At 36.0% G+C, this 18,790-nt stretch overlaps 3 protein-coding genes across 44 annotated transcripts in view; 1 reads left to right on the top strand and 2 right to left on the bottom strand.

Moving 5' to 3' along the window:
• The first annotated feature begins 29 nt into the window (after window positions 1-29).
• Ltn1 (E3 ubiquitin-protein ligase listerin) lies at window positions 30-6,416 on the top strand. 3 transcript variants are annotated; one of them, XM_065301504.1, is made up of 14 exons: window positions 30-426; window positions 514-717; window positions 783-1,520; window positions 1,582-1,766; window positions 1,823-2,286; window positions 2,341-2,660; window positions 2,711-2,915; window positions 2,974-3,788; window positions 3,846-4,421; window positions 4,482-4,999; window positions 5,059-5,327; window positions 5,381-5,844; window positions 5,907-6,074; window positions 6,134-6,416. In XM_065301504.1, exons 1-14 carry the CDS (start codon window positions 379-381, stop codon window positions 6,191-6,193), a joined length of 5,034 nt encoding a protein of 1,677 aa, XP_065157576.1. In that variant the 5' UTR covers window positions 30-378; the 3' UTR covers window positions 6,194-6,416. The 3 variants fall into 3 exon arrangements, with proteins under 3 accessions (XP_065157576.1, XP_065157577.1, XP_065157575.1); XM_065301505.1 differs by having other exon boundaries at window positions 1,823-2,660; window positions 5,381-5,598; window positions 5,656-5,844; XM_065301503.1 differs by having other exon boundaries at window positions 1,823-2,660.
• LOC135791198 (translocon-associated protein subunit gamma) lies at window positions 6,291-7,195 on the bottom strand. Its single transcript, XM_065301513.1, has one exon. It carries the CDS (start codon window positions 7,002-7,004, stop codon window positions 6,450-6,452), a length of 555 nt encoding a protein of 184 aa, XP_065157585.1. The 5' UTR covers window positions 7,005-7,195; the 3' UTR covers window positions 6,291-6,449.
• A 3,557-nt stretch (window positions 7,196-10,752) lies between these two features.
• LOC135790266 (collagen alpha chain CG42342-like) overlaps window positions 10,753-18,790 on the bottom strand; it is an 82,676-nt gene continuing 74,638 nt past the window's right edge. For 23 of the 40 annotated variants that reach the window (XM_065300395.1, XM_065300412.1, XM_065300405.1 and 20 more), the window contains 15 exons: window positions 17,574-17,673; window positions 17,266-17,354; window positions 16,531-16,671; window positions 16,313-16,338; window positions 16,080-16,125; window positions 15,864-15,968; window positions 15,757-15,801; window positions 15,609-15,671; window positions 13,033-13,059; window positions 12,817-12,870; window positions 12,480-12,506; window positions 12,112-12,147; window positions 11,890-12,024; window positions 11,429-11,779; window positions 10,753-11,366 (listed from right to left, as the gene is read on the bottom strand). In XM_065300395.1, coding sequence (XP_065156467.1) covers window positions 11,615-11,779; window positions 11,890-12,024; window positions 12,112-12,147; window positions 12,480-12,506; window positions 12,817-12,870; window positions 13,033-13,059; window positions 15,609-15,671; window positions 15,757-15,801; window positions 15,864-15,968; window positions 16,080-16,125; window positions 16,313-16,338; window positions 16,531-16,671; window positions 17,266-17,354; window positions 17,574-17,673 — 1,059 coding nt within the window. In that variant the 3' untranslated portion in view covers window positions 10,753-11,366; window positions 11,429-11,614. Of the gene's footprint in view, window positions 11,367-11,428; window positions 11,780-11,889; window positions 12,025-12,111; window positions 12,148-12,479; window positions 12,507-12,816; window positions 12,871-13,032; window positions 13,060-13,445; window positions 15,125-15,608; window positions 15,672-15,756; window positions 15,802-15,863; window positions 15,969-16,079; window positions 16,126-16,311; window positions 16,339-16,530; window positions 16,672-17,265; window positions 17,355-17,573; window positions 17,674-18,790 lie in introns of those variants that run through there. The other 17 variants (XM_065300400.1, XM_065300432.1, XM_065300437.1 and 14 more) reach the window with 11 other exon arrangements.

Below are 18,790 nucleotides of genomic sequence, written 5' to 3'. Positions count from 1 at the left end.
TATTAATTCTGATTTAAATCAGAAAATATATTAAATTTTTTGCCGGATAATTAATAAGTTATAGTAACATTAAAATAAAACAAAATAACATAGTAACAAAATTCAGACGCTAACAATATATTTGATTGTAAATAATCATGTCCCAATAATATAAATTTATTGAGAATAATTAAACATAGATAAATTTATTTGAAATCAGAATCAAATATAAAATAAGGTTATGAATTTTGATATTACGCGTACACCAGCTGCGCCACTCTACAAATTCATCGACACCAAACAACCATCCATCAGCTGAAATTCGCCTGAATGCCTTAAATAAACCCTAAACGTACGTGTAGAATTCCCGATACCAGTTAATTCACACCCTCGGTGATCATGGGTGGAAAACAGAAGCAAGCTCAAAGAGTGAAAAACAATGCACGAGTAAGTTCGCATTTTCTTCATATCTAAACCAACTTGTTTGATTTTGGTATTTTTGCAAGTGCTAAAACAATAATTATGTTTCTGTAGCCATCAAACTCAGGGAGAAGTGCCGAATTTCTCGGTACCGCTTCGACAATTCCACCGTTCAGCTTCAGCACCATGAAGGAACCTGGCTTCACTGCAGCTTCTTTCTCACTGACTCCAATTGATGATATTGATGCTAGTGTTGACAGTAATTTTCAGCTTGTCCTGAAAAAAATGAATAAGAAGGATGCCACAACAAAATTGAAGGTAAACATGTAAGATATAATAATAGAAATTTTCATAATTTTTGTTTTTGAATTTTGTTGGTTTAGGCTTTGCAAGAATTTACAGAACTTGTTAAAAATACTGAATCTGAGGCTGTGAAAGCAATACTTCCTTTCTGGCCTCGACTCTACTGCGCGCTAGCCACTGACGCTGAGCACAGAGTCCGTGAAGCTACGCATGTCGCTCATAATCAAGTTGTTTTAAAAGCAAAGCGCAACTTAGCGCCATACTTGAAACAACTAGCAGGTCCATGGTTTACGTCTCAGTATGATACTTACGCACCAGCATCTAGTGCTGCTTGTCGGTCGTTTAAGGACGCTTTTCCTATAAACAAGTTGCAGGAAGCTATTATGTTTTGCCAGGAGGAGATATTGCATTACATCGGCGATAACTTAACCGTACACACGGCACAAACACTAAGCAATCCGAAAACTACCACAGCTGATGAGAGTAAAGCAAAACATGAGCGTGTGCTCATCTCCAGCCTGCAAGGCTACTCATTGTACTTTCAGCAGGTGTCTGAAGCAGGCATTAAGAAGGTGGAGGAACTTCATAGGAAGATCCTTTCACATAATAGGTTCTGGAAACTTGCAAGGAGCGATATTCCACAAATACGAGCCTCTTGGTTTGGAGTACTATCGGTGATTTGTGAAAAGGCTGGATTTTTATTGGTCGGGGAGGAAGCGAATGTTGTGAAGGCTGTTTTTGGAGTTTTGGATGAAAGTGATCCCGCCGTTCAGTGCAATTTATGGGAGGCCGCGTTGCTAACTACTAAAACAATAGAGGTATGCTTTGTATAATGTATAGGAATCTGTTTGTAATTTGTGGTGAGATCATTATCATTAGAACTGGTGGAATTTTTACAACATTGAAGAAAAACTACTTCCAAAACTATGGAAAGTTCTTAGAGAAGCAGGACATGGCAATGCGACTACGATTTATCCAAATTTGTTACCATTGATTTCCCATCTGCCATCATCTTTAAATTATGAAGAGTTTCTACCGAAGTTTTTTAGCAATATGAAAATTGGGTAAGTTTTTCGTCACAACTTTACTGGGAGGCGTGAATTTGATTGTATCTGTTTAGTTTAAGTCAAAACAGTGCCAGAGCTTCGCAGTCTGAGTCCCGAGCAATTTCAATCGCCTTTGTGGAATGCCTGCAGTACACCATAATGCAAAATCACGAAAATGTAACGTTATGTGAGCATTTAATCAAAGAACACTTGATCCCTTTGATTGATACATCTCTTATCGATCCCCGAGCGGCTCACAAAACGCTTTTTAATCAAGTATCATCTCTTGTACAATATTGGCATAAAAACAAAGACACTGAGCAGCCAAACTATTCTAAGTACTTGCAACAATTCTGGTGCGAATTAGAAAAACTATTTTCTATTCGTATAACGGAATATGCGGCCAAGGAGACAGCATCGGTTGTGAGTGAACTAGCCGGCCGACAAATTGATCTCTTGGTATGTTTGAAACACACCGTCAAACCGCGAGCGTTTAAGGTACAATTCACCACCGAAGATGACCAACAGGAGCGCAAAGGTTCCGATCGCAGAAATTCCAAAACACATTCTAATGTTGATCGTTCCTATTTAGATGCTCTTCATCGGCTAGTGTTTGACGTGTGCGTGTTTTACATCAAGATTGTTGACTACGACGAGGCGAAGAAACTGCCGGATATGATTGAGCACGTTGTATCATTAGCGCAGGAATTCGAGTCGGAGAGTTTCATTGAACATTTAAAGGCGAAATTCTGCCCTGGAGAAAAATGTCAGCTGATGGTACTCTTCAATTTGGTTTTTGAATGGACCAAAAATCCGATGTTGTGTCGGAAATCCGTAGTGGATTTGATATTTTTGTTGTTGAAGTACAGTTCCAGTGACGAAACTCAGAGTGTTTTGCAAAAATTTATTGATGTGAGTGGAAATATGATTTATTTGTAAAAGACTTAATTGCCCATTTTCAGATTGAAAACGATGAATCATTGGGTTGGTGTATTTCGCGAGCTTTATCATATCCTCATAACAGTGATAAAATTGTGCAAACTTGGTTGGCTAATGAAAAAATAGGAGAATTTTTAGTTAAAATTACAACGTACGAAATTGCCGACAAGAGTACTCCAGATTTAAGCTTGTTGTTGAAACAAGCATTTACTGAGACAAGTGGCGGAGGTAAGAAAAATTGAATCCATTATGGAAAGTTGTTACATTTGCGTTTTTACTTACACAGAATTGTTTATAACCCAGTCAACAATTGGCAAAATCATTGGGCTTTTAAGCAACTGTTTACTCCATTCAACCGACTATACTCTCACTATTGACAACTGCGCCAGTTTAGCATCTTATATCGCTTCGTCCGTCTGCAGCGACCACACCACATTTAACGATGAACTTTTCTTGGCGCTTTTCCACTTGTCTTGCCATATGAAAGGAGAAGAATACGAGTACTTATCAAAAGATACTCTTTGGGAGGTGAAAACAGCCTGGCAAGATGCTTTGGTATCTCTTTCTGCCAATACTGATAAAGGTGTATTACTCGCGTTGAGTGAAAAATGCGCAGATATACTAGAAAGCACCATTTTGGGATGTGATATTCTTACTGTGGATTCGGAATATTCGACAGAAATCATTACCAAATATTTGCTTTCTGTTGAAAAGAGTAAACCTTTGTTTGTCGGCGAGATTTTTAATAGTTTCTTTGGTCGTGCGTTTGTATCTTTGTGGCGGGAGCAAATTTATAGTTTAACAAAACAAGTGGAATATTTAAAGGGAAATATTTGCTTTGAACATTCAACTAGTTTTGAAAGTAGCAATATTGATCCTAGAAGTATTTTAAAATACTTTGGATGGAAACTCCTCATGATAAAAACGTTACACACTGAGATAAATAATGAGGATGATTATTTTGACGATGAAGAGGATGAAGACGAGCAGAAGTCATGTACGAATCGGATTTTGAAGTTACTGGACAAATTTGAGGATGTTTTGTTGGATGTATTGCAGGATATAGTTGCTTTTGACAATATTATAGCAAATTATACACATGTAAGTATAAATTTCTTAATTTTAAGTAGTTTCACATTTAACATTGTTCTGCTTTAGCTTAAATATTATGAAAATTTACAAGACCTACACATAATCTTCACCGAAAAATTCAACGAATTGTTCGCATTGGAGCCAGCCATGCGGATATCATTTGAGACTAGTTTAAAAAACAAACAGGGTTGGTCTATACCAGCGTACAAATACTTCGTGCAAATGAATAATCAACGGCCAAGAACAATTTTTGCTATGTTGAATAATAATACGAGTGGTGAAAACAAACTGCATTTGATACAAACATTTAGTCGACGACAAGAAATCACGTTTGATGATACCATACAGCGGATGACACCAATTGAATCTGTTGTCAGGTTGCGCTGTTTATTGCACTGTGAAGATATTGATGTGCAAATTGCAGACGTCTTTGGTCGAATCGAAAAGATCAAATTCTTTGTGGGTTTTGATAATTGGGAGGAGCTTCAATTGGTTATTGAAATTTCACGGTTGTGCACAGAAATGTTGAGATGTAACAAAACTGATAATCTTACTAGACGCCATTGGGATTTCATTGTCGTGAGTTTGGGAACATGGAGTGCTAAATTACTAGAAGCCAAGGATATGTTCACAAATCCACAGGTAAAAATGTTTTTATGTTTGTTTTTTGTTGACTAAAATTGCAATAACGTAATTTATTAGGTTTCTGCATTCATAACGGCGATCTCCAACTTATACATAGCGATACACAATCATATAGAACTTTTGCGACAAGCAACACCAGTTAGTAATTACGTCGATGAGTGGGAAAATGTTTTCGTTAAGAGTATTACATCGGACCTGGTTCGCACCTGGTTGTATTTATCCGAGAAATTCGTGACGATGAAAACAATTCCGACAGCTGTTCAACCATTCTTACAAGAGTTTGGTAAAGTTATAGGATATCTTCGACCTCGGTATGTTTTCGATTCGCGTATAGACGGCATGCCGAAGTGGTCTAAACTTTTGAAACAATGTTGTGGACTGTTGACTTGTCCGGAGCATGCGTTACAACTGTGGGGGTATCATATGCTCAAAGTTTTGTCTTTTGGTTTGGTCCAAGTTGACGCCATTGCGGTTGATACAAATACTCCACATGAGAAGGGGTTGATAATTGAGCAGTTCAAAGACCCCCTAGTGGAGACGCATAACATTGTGTCAACCATGTTGCTTGATTTTAGGTAGGTCTTCTACTTAACTTTAAATTAAGTACAGAAATAATTTGATTGTTTTATTATAGATTAGGTGAAGATAGTTGTAGGGTCGAGCCATTTACCGACTCCTACACCTACACATTTGCTTACCTCTTGCTTTGGGATATATTGCTTTACCTCTGTGAAAAGTCTTCTACAGAATTACGTTTTCAGTACGCTGATTGGTTACGAAAAGAAGACTTATTGAATAGTTTGCTTAGCAGTATATTCAAATTGATGCCGTTAGGGGTGTTTCAATCAGAGAGTGCCAAATTGGGCAGTTGGTTTGTGGAAAAAACAACGCTTTCTTTGGAAGGTAAAATGAATTGCTATTCCGTTTGTATTCAGGTTTCATGCTTATATTTTCAGAACCAATAACCAGTGAAAAAATTGAACGTTTAAACTGTTCGGTTTACGCTTCAACTTTAGCGCAACTTCCAGCCACAGTCAGGCAGTGGTGGTCGAGTGCTGAAGCAAGAACTTCGCAGATTGTTGAAAGGGTTACTGCGACTTACATTTCTCCCTTATTGTGCAACCAGGAGTTGGTTGATGTGTCAAAGCACGAGAATAAGTTTAAAAATATGATCGTAAGTTTCATCAGCTTTAACTTTTATAATTTATTACACATTTTGTTTAATGTCCAGATAAAGGTACACCCTTCAGTGAGAGAAGTAGTGGCCGTTTATACAGTTGATGAAGCACAAATGGAACTGTTTATCGCATTACCTTCAAATTATCCGCTTGGGGGACCTGACGTTCAGTTAAATCGGCAAATTGGCGGATTGCCACACAAACAGTGGTTGATGCAGCTAAGAATGTGTCTTTTACATCAGGTAAACAAAGTCATATGTTATTTATCCAATGAACATTTGTTAATCTTCAAATTTTCTTCCAGAATGGTCGAATTTGGGATGCACTCTCAATGTGGAACAACAATTTAGACAAGAAATTCGATGGGGTTGAAGAATGTTATATTTGCTTTGCTGTTTTACATCCAGGGACTTATCAACTGCCAAAATTGTCTTGTAAAACATGCAGGAAAAAGTTCCATGCTGCCTGTTTGGTATATGATCTACATATAAATTTAATAATATTTTGTTATAACTATTTTTTTTGTTTCAGTACAAATGGTTTAGCACAAGTAACAAGAGCACCTGTCCAATCTGCAGGAATTTATTCTAATATAAATTAGAGCTGTAAAAGTATAGTGAAATGATTGATTATATAGCAATAAATTTTATGTGCCGTCATAATTCAAGGAAATCAAATTACAAGCCAGTTTCTGAAGTATTTAATTTATTTCATATTAGTTTTCATATTAAGTCTTCATACAAAAAAGTGTTGATCACCATAAAACTATGTACTTCAAATTTCAAAAAGAAATAAATATAACAATTTATGAAAAGATGGAATTCCTTAAATTAAATGGCTTAATTATTTACTGTGAACCTGTTGAGAGGAGAGCAAGTAAGCCGGCTGTGGAACCAACAGACAGAACATAGTTAACTGATGGGCTGAAGCTCCTCAGTAGGTAGAAGCTTGCAAAGATGATGATGGCCACAAACAAGGCATTGTTATAGAAGATTGAGAATGTGGTGGCTTCAAAGTCAGCAACTTCATTCTTTTGCCACAGGATTCGCTCATCTTTTTCTTTTTTGCTCATCTTCTTATCTTCAGCAAGTTTCTTCGTGATTTCCCGTGTGACGGCCTCTTCGCGCTTGACGGCAATTTTGTGCTTCAGCAAAAACTTGGTGTTTCGGTATGCCATAGCAATGAGGTAGGTGGACATGGCAGTCACAGCAATGAAGAGAATGAACGATGAATACAGGTCGATCATATGGATCCTCCAGAAGAGCCAGATGGGTACGGCGGAGACGATGAGTGCATTACCGTAAAACAGTGCCGAAGATTTTGTGGACACATTACGGCTGAAGTCTTGCAGCAGGAGCTCTTCTTCTTTGGTAAAGCCTTTCTTTTCTTGTTTAGGTGCCATTTTACGGGATTTAATGAATTAAAGTCGGTGAAAAGTTTTGTTCACTTTAGCTTCGAGCAACTGTGGGCTTTATTAAAGGAGTGAATAGACTGAACCGACAAACCAAATGAGCCAACACGCAACAAAACTGTGTGTACGATGTTATGTTGGAAAGTTCGTGCGGTTCGTGGATGGTTCGTGGCACGTTTCTGTCAACGTCGTCGCCAACTCAACGAAGAGCGCCATCTATTGGTGTACCATTCTTATCTAGTTCTACTACTATTTTCTTAAGTTTCTAAATTAGGGCAAGAACCAATTCATTTGACTTAAAGGTTTAACTGTCGTATTGTAGTTTTATGGACCCTTTACACTATGCATACTCGTTCAATTCTCTAAATTCTTTAAAAGTGTCCGAATATGCCCTTTAATATTTGTCATTTTCACAAAAATTAGAAAGTACATAATAAAAAAAAGTACAGTAGAGTCCGGTTATAATGACATCGAAGGGAACTGACAAACACGTCATAATAAGCGGACGTCATACAAACCGTTTTGTGAAATAAAAACCTTTTTTTACGTAAATATGTACCTAAGTACTTTAATATATAAACATAGTAATTACAAATGTATATAAATGTATACATATATATAAAATTAAAATCAAAATTGCACATAATTACACATACAAGAGTATTTTTTACTGTTTTAAATAATCTGTCATTTTTGTCTGCTTTTGTTTTTTTATTTTATTGTAAAAACAGTCTCTAATACTATTATGAATAGAGGACATAGCTATGGTCAAATTATCATTTGCAATATTGCTGTGCATAGTAACAAACACAAGAAACACAAGACACAAATAGTTAAACACAAACAATAAATTCACCTCCGGCAGCGTGACGAGTTGTGAGAAGATAAGTAGGAACTGTTCTTAGATTTCAAAGTTGTGGTATGTAAGGTAAGAAAATCGGTCATGTTATATGGTCTGCTAGAACAGGATTGGTTAAGATTTAATTGGTTTATGAGGGTGAAAAACAGATCAGAAGGTTAGTTTGGAAAATACGGATTAAGTCGTGGACAAGGTACTGCTGCCCGAATGCTTATATTTATTATTTAAGCATGGGGTCTTTCCGATAGTAAATACATAAAAGTAATTTGACAATCATAAATGAAATGTAGCAATAAATATAAAAAGTTCGCCACGTGTCGATCGTCGTCGGGAATCAACGAGCATGACCGGAGGTGTAAAGAATCATGTTGGTCATTATAACCGGACATAATCTATTAAAAATGGGTCATAATAAGCGACATGTCACTGTAAGCGAAGTCATTATATCCGACTTTTTTAAAAAGAATTTTATATAAAAACCAAACTTCGTAGTGTAGTTACGTCATAATAACCGGTTGGTCAATATAAGCGGAGTCATACTAAACGGATTCTACTGTAGTAATGGGAAATTAGTTATAAGTTGTAAATATATATCTATTGTGTTATCCTTGCATGTTCAGAAATGAGTGTTGCTATGGCAGTACAAGTAATATGAATTGCTCTTGCATTAAAATATGTATGGGTATTAATAAATCTTTTTCCATCATCAGAAAGACTGTTCCTAGCTAGAAAATTGTTAATGTTATTTAGAAACATGAGGATGAATTGTAGAGACATCGTATGTTGGGGCCGGCAATTATTATTTCTATCCGTTAACCCTCTCGAAGTCGTACTGTCTTAATAATACCCGAGAGAGAATTTAATTCCTCATTTCTAAGAGCCGCGTTAAAGTTACTGAGCCGCCAAGGTTGCGTTTAAACCCGAAAAAATACATATATTTTACGAAAAAGAGTGAAAACTATCAAGTTACCCTTTTATGAAAATTTTTTCGGGTTTAAGATAAGAAGAAGGAAATTTTGCAACAAACCAATTTAATTCTACATATGTGTGACGCGACGTTTGCGCGAAATGACTAAAAAGACGTACGTATTACGAGTGTATAAAACAAGCAAGTAATGATATGTATTTTATGCGTTACAACTCTACGGCAAGGGCTGAGGAGGCTGAGGATTCCTTATTCCTTGAAATAAATTAAATTGTTAAGGGAAAGTGTGGGAAGGTGTGTCATCGCCGCAACTCGGCAAGCGAAATAGAAGAGAGAATATGAAAAAAATTTGAGGCACTTAGAGTAGAATTTCGGAATGACGCAGACTTTAAGAACGACTTTGGCACTAACAGAATCTACAGAAAAATATAAATATCAAGCGCAAAAAATGCGCCTCCATTGAGCGGGACCTGCACGTTCCCTGCGATCACAACTAAACTATGATGGACAATCGTTAGGCGTGAGGGAATGGCAACGATGACACACGGGAATGCGATTAGAAAGTGTAAATTGTATTCAAAGCACACAATTCCCTCATTTTAAGCAATTTCTTTTATACTTTTAGGGATATTCGAAAATAGGGCCTATATGATTATTAGTGCTAGAACTAAGCTGCAACATTTTTGAACTTGTGGCGTCCATCTAGTGACGGCGTATTAAAGTAACGGTTACTTTTAAAAACAAATGTAGAAAACTATATTTGTTCTTCGTTGAATACATAATTCATTGTTTATATTATACTAGCTGAACCGGCAAACTTTGTTCTGCCTCGCTTTTCACGTGCAATTTCTTGTTCTTCTTCAGTCCTTTCATTCGCAATCCTTTGAATCCTAGTTGCATTACGGTTTTGTCGGATAAGATTTGATCGTTTTGGTCGCTGCATGGGAAGCTACGAAGCATCGCACAAAGAAGAGACGGAGAAAACTCGTTTAGTATCTTCCAAAAAAGTTTTCACTTCAAAAAGTATTAAAAAAAGTATCCTACACTTACTATGTCCTATTCAAACAAACACATCAACCGGGCAACTTCAACCAACACGTACACACATACACACGTCTATGCTACGAAGCATCGCACCAAGAGGAGACGGGGATAATAGAAAACTTTGTGTTTGTGTTCTCTTATTCTCCCGCAAGATAATCCATATACGCAAATATGTTTGTCTCTTTTTAGTGTTGTTTAGTGCCCTTTTAGAAAAGTTTTCACTTCAAAAAGTATCCTATTACCTTCTCCTGGCCCTAAGCTACCTCTCCACCAATTTTTAGCTAAATTGGATTAGCCGTGCTTTAGTTATAAAGGAGTTAACCAACACGACTTTCTTTTATATATATAGTGATGCGTAGGTTGTGCTTAGTTGTTGACAATGCTCGGAAGAGGTCGAGAAGTGCGTGCGGCGTCGAGCGATGTTGATGGTAAAAAGAGGCCGAGTCGCTCAGCATCCCTTGCTGAGCACCCTCAGCGCGGTCTGGTCGGCGGTGTTCGTGGCTCGTCGGCTTGACATGCGGCCTCTTCCGCTGGGGGTTGTAGGTCGCGGACGTTGTGGGCGTTCCAAACTTCGCCGCAAGTGGGCGCCGGAGCCAAGGGTAGCTTCAATAGATTTATTTAAATTTTATGGATTGTTGTCAATGCTCTCGAGGAATGTTTAACTCATAACAAAAATGTAATTTAATCACGTGAAATTGAAATTATGAAGAATTAAGATAATTATGTAGAAAATATCAGTTGTTGTTTAGATTCTCATAGACAGATGACCCCTGTTACTCTATAAAAGAATATAAAGTTCATGTCAACCCACTATTATTATATTGCCCACTTATTGCCGTACATTAAAATGCACTTCTCAAGATATTGGATAAAACTGAGTTTTAGTTTTAAGATGCAATATAATGCACGTGTTTTATCGTGTATCAATTAGATGATTTTATTTATTATTACAATCTTATTTCACAATTCTATTCTATTTTAGCGCTCTAACTAAATCGTTAATATCCTTATATACTGGCTACAAATATTACATATTTATAAAAAATTACGTTTGTACAGGGCTGATTGATATAAAAAATTATTGAGAAATAAATACTGTTCGTAGAAATCAGTTTTCACTGATTGCACGCAATTATATCTGAATAATGATATCAACTTTTTAATTATTAGTACAATGCAAATGTAACTATAGCATTGGTATTTAAATACTAGTATTTCATTAGTATAAAATGTAAAAATTGTGCTAATATCAGTATTATTACATACATACAAAAAGATTTCAATTTTATATCTTCGGCGCACACTTTTCACACTTCTCTACAGTTTTGTTAATCTATCAATAACAGTTTCACTCTGCATCACTCTGCATCCATTCCACAGTTATGATACATTGCACTGTAAGTACTTATTTGTGTTCTTACAACATAATTTCACGCACACATTTTATTAATATTATTCACAGAAGGATGAGTTAAGAATTAAGTTCCTTGTCGATGTCGATGATTTTATTCGGCGGATGTTGTATCTAGAAACACACAAAAACAGTACCAAATTAAACAATGAAAACTAAAGATAGAACGCACCTACCGCTATGTTAAGTATTATTATGATTGGCTATTCCAGTATTTTGAATTGCAATAATTGCATGCAAAGTTGATATTTTTACGTCCAATTGTTAGTGTGCAGTGAGCATAGCTATTTTTATTTCGCTTTTGATAAGTCCATCCGCCCGTCTGTGGTTATCAATCGCTAAGTCCTAACATCCTTATATACCTATTGCGCCGAATTCGTGTGCTCGGGATACTCTTCATACTCGTCCTCGCCGTCATCGTAATCACCCTCGTTGCCCCCGGCCTCGTCGATTGTGTCGTCCACTTCAAAGTCGTCCTTGTTATAATTGTGCTGGTGGTAACTCGGCGGCGAAGGCGGCAATAAATCCTGTTAGTATTCGCACAAAAAGCGTTAGTCACAACAAGTAATTCCTCTTTGCAAATTTTTAGATTTTAAACATCAAAAGCAAATGTAAACGTTAAAAATAAACAATATACTTTCGGCGGTCTCCATCCACATCCTGGAAGAGGAAGTCCATCACTGCCCAGAGGGCAAGGGGCATCCAATCCTGGCACACCCTGATCACCTTTGTCACCTCTGTCGCCTTTTCTGCCACGTTTACCAATGGGACCCTACAAGAACATTTAATAAGTTATTTTGAAAAAACTTCATTAAAAATAAATTGAATGAAAATTTAAAAACTCGCATAAAGGACTTACAGCATCGCCCTTGTACCCTTTGTCGCCCTTTGGACCCTAGAACAAATGATTAAGCACGAAATGAGATGAATAATGAGTAGAAGATTAAAATGATGATTAAACAAAAAGAACTGGAACAGTGACTCAAACCCAAACGCAAGCGCGAGTTAATTTCACACTTAACAGATAACAAGATGAGAATAAGAATGGACGAATATTTAAGAGATGGCTTCAAATATGAATCGGAATAGGCCTGGAGGAATAAATTAATGAAGGTGTAGACGTTAATGAAGCGCACGAAATGCGTCGGGGCATTTCTCTCCTCGTAAGTTAATAGATGTACGAATGGGAGAGATGCGGGTCGCTTTAATTAGTGTCGTTAGTAGTACCTCTTGTCCTGGTATGCCGTCCGTGCCCTAAAATTTATAGAGACAAGCATAAATTCATTGTGTTAATTACGCACAAACGGCGCGAGCTAATGCCGAATCGGATAGTTACTGCACTGTAAACTTGTGTTTACTTGTTATTTGAACAAATACACTTTGTACTTTCAAACTATTTGACCTTTTCATAAATGTCAAAAGCAATCCTTTTAATTAATAATGATTATCTAACTGGTATCATGACAATTGTTAAGCAATCATCTAATCAATCAAAATTATTGATTTTTATGGCTTTTTGTCTAGTATGTTTTTAAAAGCATTGTGTTAAATTAAGTAAACTCACGGGAAGTCCTGGATCTCCACGTTCACCTTTGCTTCCTGGTTCACCTTGAGCGCCCTGCAAATCCCAAGCGATTCGACGCAAGAAACGAAAACAAAAAGCAAACAAAAATGACACAACAATCTAATAAACTCTACAGAACATATTTACGGAAAGCCGTCATCCAGATGTTAATCTGTTGTTAATAGAGCAAAATAATTATGAAAAGATAAAACTTACTTTCATGCCGTCTAAACCGGGAGGTCCCTGTGGAAAAATAAAACAAAAACCAAATATAAACTACAAGTTAGAGCCCCAATACCAAATAGAACGTGATTGTGTGAAATAAAACAATAGCATGTGATTTGTGAATTGTAAATAAATATTGTTAAATTTATGCGCATAGTATTGTGTATACAATTGGAAAATCAAAAAAGTGTGTCAAATGTTTTTTTAAAAAGTGCAATTTTAGCATGCAATCCCATGCATCGAAAAAACAAATCCATAATGCATTTACAAAACAAAACAAAAAATTCAAAGTGGAAACAGAAATTAAAAAAGCCCAAAATGCTGTAATTGCACAAACACAATTTAAAAAACACAAAATTTCACACTGAACTAGAAGTTATGTAGTTAAAGTAAACAACACAAGATTATTTGTTCAGTTTGTAATTTTTATACAGCACATGCACAAACATTTATTCTTTCGTACATGTTAAAATTGGTACATCGAAGCTTAAACGTCATTTATCATTGTTATCAAGTCCGCATCTTCACCGTTCTTTTACATTTTACAGGATTTTACATTTCCAAGTCGTCATTAATGGTTAAAGTCATAATCGTTTTCGATTCATGTTTCAATTAATTCTTCCTGCCGTTTCACCAATTCGACATTGCCTTAGTAATTACATGTAAATATATTATATTACAATTATTGTTTTCTTGCTTCTTGACACTTCGTTATTTCTACTCGTTTTCGGTTTGCAATCTCCACTTATCTTATCCTCGTCTTTACATGATATATTTGTACAACTTTTAATTAAAAAGTTAAAATTAATCTTATTACTCGATAAATATATAAATCAGTCATAATTTAATTACAAAAATTACAGTAATCTTCATTTTGTGAGTTTCTCTTTCGCTTACGATAAATAAATCTGTACGGCCACAAAATAAACGAGATTAATCTACACCTCAAATACATTTGATATACTTCTATAATTATATTTTTAATGAATGATACTTTACGATGATATCTAATGAATGATAATTCAATTATAAAACACCTAAAATTAAAGTTTCAACACTGATTTTTGTCTGTATATTATATAATATATTACAATATTTATCTTCTTGATCTTTTTTATTTAACTTTGTGTTTAATCCGTCTTCCTTTAGCTGTTATGGCAATTTATCATATCTTATCTTATGCATGGTTTTTATACAATCCTTAAGATAATTATAAATTAATTAATATTAGAATATCGTTATCATAATGCTGTTATCAATTACAATTATCAATTAAGTCTGTAATCATACTTTGTTTTATATATTTTATAATAAATAGATAATTGGCAAATATGTTGCTTCATTTTTAATTTAAATATCAAAATCGTGACCGAAAACTCCGTGTCGTCATCGTGTTATCATTATCGTTTATCATCTATGCATTTTCTTGTAATTCTAGTATTCCTGTACGTCTAGATAAATGATCTAGTACTCGATTTGACAATGTTTACTTTAAGTCGAATTACAATAGTTTTACAGTGGTTTCTTAACTTTGAAATTGGCATCGGGTTGCTTGGCATCAAGTTTCAAATCAAAATTGCTTGAATTACGATTTTTTAAGTACTGCTTTTGTCTGCTCTGGTAAGAGCTTTGTGTTAATAACGGTTAGTGATTTTAGTAAACTTCAGGGTCAGTGTGTTGTTGTGTACCAATATTGATAATATCACTTATTTATACAATTTAGAATATCATTTCTTCATTATCGTGTATGTTTAAAATTTGTTGATGAATTTTATAATCGTCGATGGCATCTGTGATGGAAAACGTTTCGCACTTGGCATGTCTTGGCTTAACTTTGACATTTGTTAATATTAAGGACGGTACAGACAATGAACATTTGATATCGTTTTGTAGCATTCGTATTTCCATCAAAGATACATCGCCTTTTGGTGCGTCGTGTTTTCTTTGGATGTTTCTGTCTCGATGCGGCAGCTCCATTATTAATTTATTCGTCGTTAATGTGCCTCGTTTAAGTCCTTTCGCTCGCTCGTCATTAATTCGCTTACAAAATCGCCGAACGCCGTTGTGTCGATCACCACTCCTCCTTAAACCCATGCGTGAGTACATCGTGTGCAATCATTTCGCAATCAAACAAAGTCAGAAAAATCAACGGTCCATCGATACGTCTCGCGCAACGCCGGTTAAACGTAACAATCCAATGCTTATCCATTTCCAAAAACTTCCAAAAACTTGGCAGTTTTAAATCAAACTTTTTAGCGCTGATAGTTAACGTACAAATTATTGTTAGTAGTGGTGTGTTAATGAGTTAATGAGCTGTTAATCGGACAACAAACAAAATTATTCACGATGTTAGTCAAACGCTTTGTTGTTCGTCGCTTTTTTTTATTATAGGCGGCAAACAAGTTCCCATTTTGTTGAACAGCTGGTTAAATCACTGCATTGTTCGGTTAACTCGGATCGGGCCGCTTTGTATTACGATTTCGTTTGGTATTAATGTGATGCTTTTATTTATTGATTAAAACTGCAAAACGTTTAATTTGCGTCTAGAGATAGTGCGGTTTTCTTACCGTTGGACCCGGCTTGCCGAAATCGCCTGGTCGCCCACTTTCACCACGTAAACCCATTGGACCCTACAGATAAAAACAAAAATCCATCATTATTACATTATAAAATAACTTCGGTTTGCGCATGTAAGCATAATTCATTTTCACATACCGGTAAACCCATAGGTCCTGGATCTCCCCGGATTCCTTTCTCACCCTGTTAAACCAAACAACTTGAATGTAAGCACACAAAATAAACAATGCATTTGAGTTCATTACCGGTTCTCCTTTGAGACCATCCATGCCCCGATCACCTTTGATTCCAGGTGGTCCTTGAAGACCGTTAACACCAGGTGGTCCTGGAGGACCTGGCGGTCCTACAATCTGTAATTTCCAATATGGCGTCAACAAATTAAAACTGTTCAATAATTATCCCTATAGAATGAAATTCTTGGCGGTTCTGGATGTAAAATCAACCACCAAAGTGTTTCTTACCATTTCACCCCCACCACCGACTTCACCGGTACCGTCTCCCTGAAACAGTTGGAGAAATATAAAAAAAGTTTTATGTTACACTTTCGTTTACGCCTATTTGTGACGTAAACCTCCCAAAAATGACACAAAAATGAAGATAAATCCTTTTAATTTGAATAAAATTAGAATGCGGTGCACTGTATATGAAATTATGAGTGAAATTAATGGTAGTTGGTACAGAATTGATCATTACCTGTCGTCTCCTGAGCTTTTTGTATTTCTGCTCGTCGATGTCGTCCAAAAAGAAAACGGATGAAAACAGAAAGAATTCAAGAATTAGCAAACATTCCTCAATCAAGATATGCAATTTGGTGATCAAGTGTGCGCAGCATCGTAGATAAATTATGTGATATCGTCATACGCGCAAAAGTTAAAAGATTAGATGGTAAGAATGTCAAAAAGATGATAGTACATTTACCGATTCGCCCTTCTCGCCTTTTTCTCCTTTCTGACCGGGATATCCAGGAGGTCCTGGCAAGCCTGGAGGACCCATCAAGCCTGGTGGACCAATGTCACCATAATCACCCTTTTCACCCTTGGGGCCAAGTAAACCCTTAAAAAATAAAAACAAAGATAGAATTATTTATTGCCGGTATTTCCAGCCGTGTGGCTGCATTGTGATAGATAAAAAAGTCAATTAGCCGACCGACTGAATCGTCACATTACGCGTATCTTACACAAAGAATTAGTGACCTTAAGTTCCAACCGTGATTCTCTCTTTTGTAGCTCCTGAACTGTTTTTCTCTTCCGCGTATAAAACGCAAAGAATCGGAAGAAATTACCCTCCCTAGCGAACAATGCGGACAGATGTCGAGATAGTGATAGTTACACGCGGACAAAGAAACCAAACACAAAGGGTCTTTTCCGGTGAGGAAGCATGGAGAAACTAAAAACGCGAGCCGGCAAGACAAAGACTAGAAAAATCGCGGGCGACGGCTCCAAATCGTAGAATTACGGATTACTGCAACTCACAGTGAAGCAAAGCCAAGAAACATTTGAGCTAGCAGCAAGATTTATGGGTGAAATTATCTTATCTGGACATTAGTCGGCAAAATACCTCTTAAGTCCAAACTGTAATCAACTGAAATTGCTCAAATATGTACGAAATAAATCGTACAAAACAAAAAACAAAATAAAAAGTACTTACCGGAAGACCTGGGGGACCTTGAGGACCAGCCTCGCCATTCAGTCCATTTTCACCAGCAGGCCCCGCAAGACCATTCTCGCCTTTGGGTCCTAGAAACAAAATAAGTCATATTATAACATTAGATAAAATAAGATTTTCTGATTTCCAAAGTTTCGCATAAGAAAGTATTGTAAAACAAAAGCCGTTCCAAGTGAATGCGAAGTTTCGCGCTGCGAGAAGTACTGAAACAAGAAAGATTCAAGCCAAGACGAGCGGGTGTATCGAGGGTTCATTCAATTGAGATCAGAAGTGATTGCAAGGCTCATCACCTGGTTCGCCTGGATAGCCGTCGAGGCCCGGCTCGCCTTGCACGCCCGGTAGTCCTGGAAGGCCGCGCGCTGCCTCGCGTCCGTCGAAACCCTTCAGCCCCTGTTTCGTCCATCAACACCACAACAATAATGATATACATATCTTAAGCTTCATGAATCTTGAGATTTAAATATTAAAAATAAAATATTTAGGTATTTACAAGCAAATTTACATGAGACATTTAAAAAAAATTTCCTGTTATTCCTTAATACGCCCAGTACAAACCCCCTGTATGTTAAATCACCAAGCATTCCACTCATCCCCTTTCTTAAACTCACAATGATACACTAGCACCCTTTCAAAATCTATGTACCCTCGGCAAACCCCCAAAACTCAGGAATTGCGTGCTCTAAGGAACCATTAAAGTAACTAACCGTTAAATGACCCAATAAATCTAAATTTAAAGCTACTACAAATTATATCTACTACTAGACACATAGCATGATTCAATTAAAATAAAGTTATTTACATTAAAATTTACATACTGAGCATTTTTATCATAAAATCTTTAGTTTTAATTAATTATATTGCTAAGAAAAAAATGCGCAGTATGTAAATCTACTAATAAAACAAAGTATACTTACATTAAATAATAAATTCTGTGCAATAATAAAATTAATAAAGCAAAATTAATTAAAATTAGCATATTGTGTTGTGCTTGCGCTTCGCCATTGCGTCGTGAGTTGGTGCGTAATTTACATATACAGGAAGATTATTTCAACTCAATTTTAATATCATAACAACTATTCTACTAAAAATCACATCAAATTGAACTTTAACATTTAGAATGTTGAATAAATGAAGACGATGAAGAATGGAATTGATAACAATTGATTTAAATATTGAATTATAGCATTATGAAAATGGTATTACGTTAGATTTCTAAACGGCGACAACACGACTTGAATAAATTGACGTGATTTAAATAATAACAAGTGAATAATTGCTTATACAATTAAATTTAACGATGTGTTCGATGTTGTGATGAAAAGGTAACAAACGATTTATTGTTGTAGAAGTCATTACTCGATGTTAAATTTATATTCAGCTTTGTTAATAATTGTTATCTGTACCTTACCTAAATAATGCACATAATAATAATACATTAATTTAATATTAAGTACGGCGTAAAATAAGCATAAACTACTTCTAAAATTTATTAACAAGCATGCGTTTA

The sequence above is a fragment of the Atheta coriaria genome, unplaced genomic scaffold, assembly GCF_025399875.1.
Source record: "Atheta coriaria isolate IRGN ID8LTWV9N9 unplaced genomic scaffold, Caltech_Dcor_3.1 hic_scaffold_4_pilon, whole genome shotgun sequence".
Lineage (NCBI taxonomy): Eukaryota > Metazoa > Arthropoda > Insecta > Coleoptera > Staphylinidae > Dalotia > Dalotia coriaria.
This window is presented reverse-complemented; position numbering and strand designations above follow the sequence as displayed.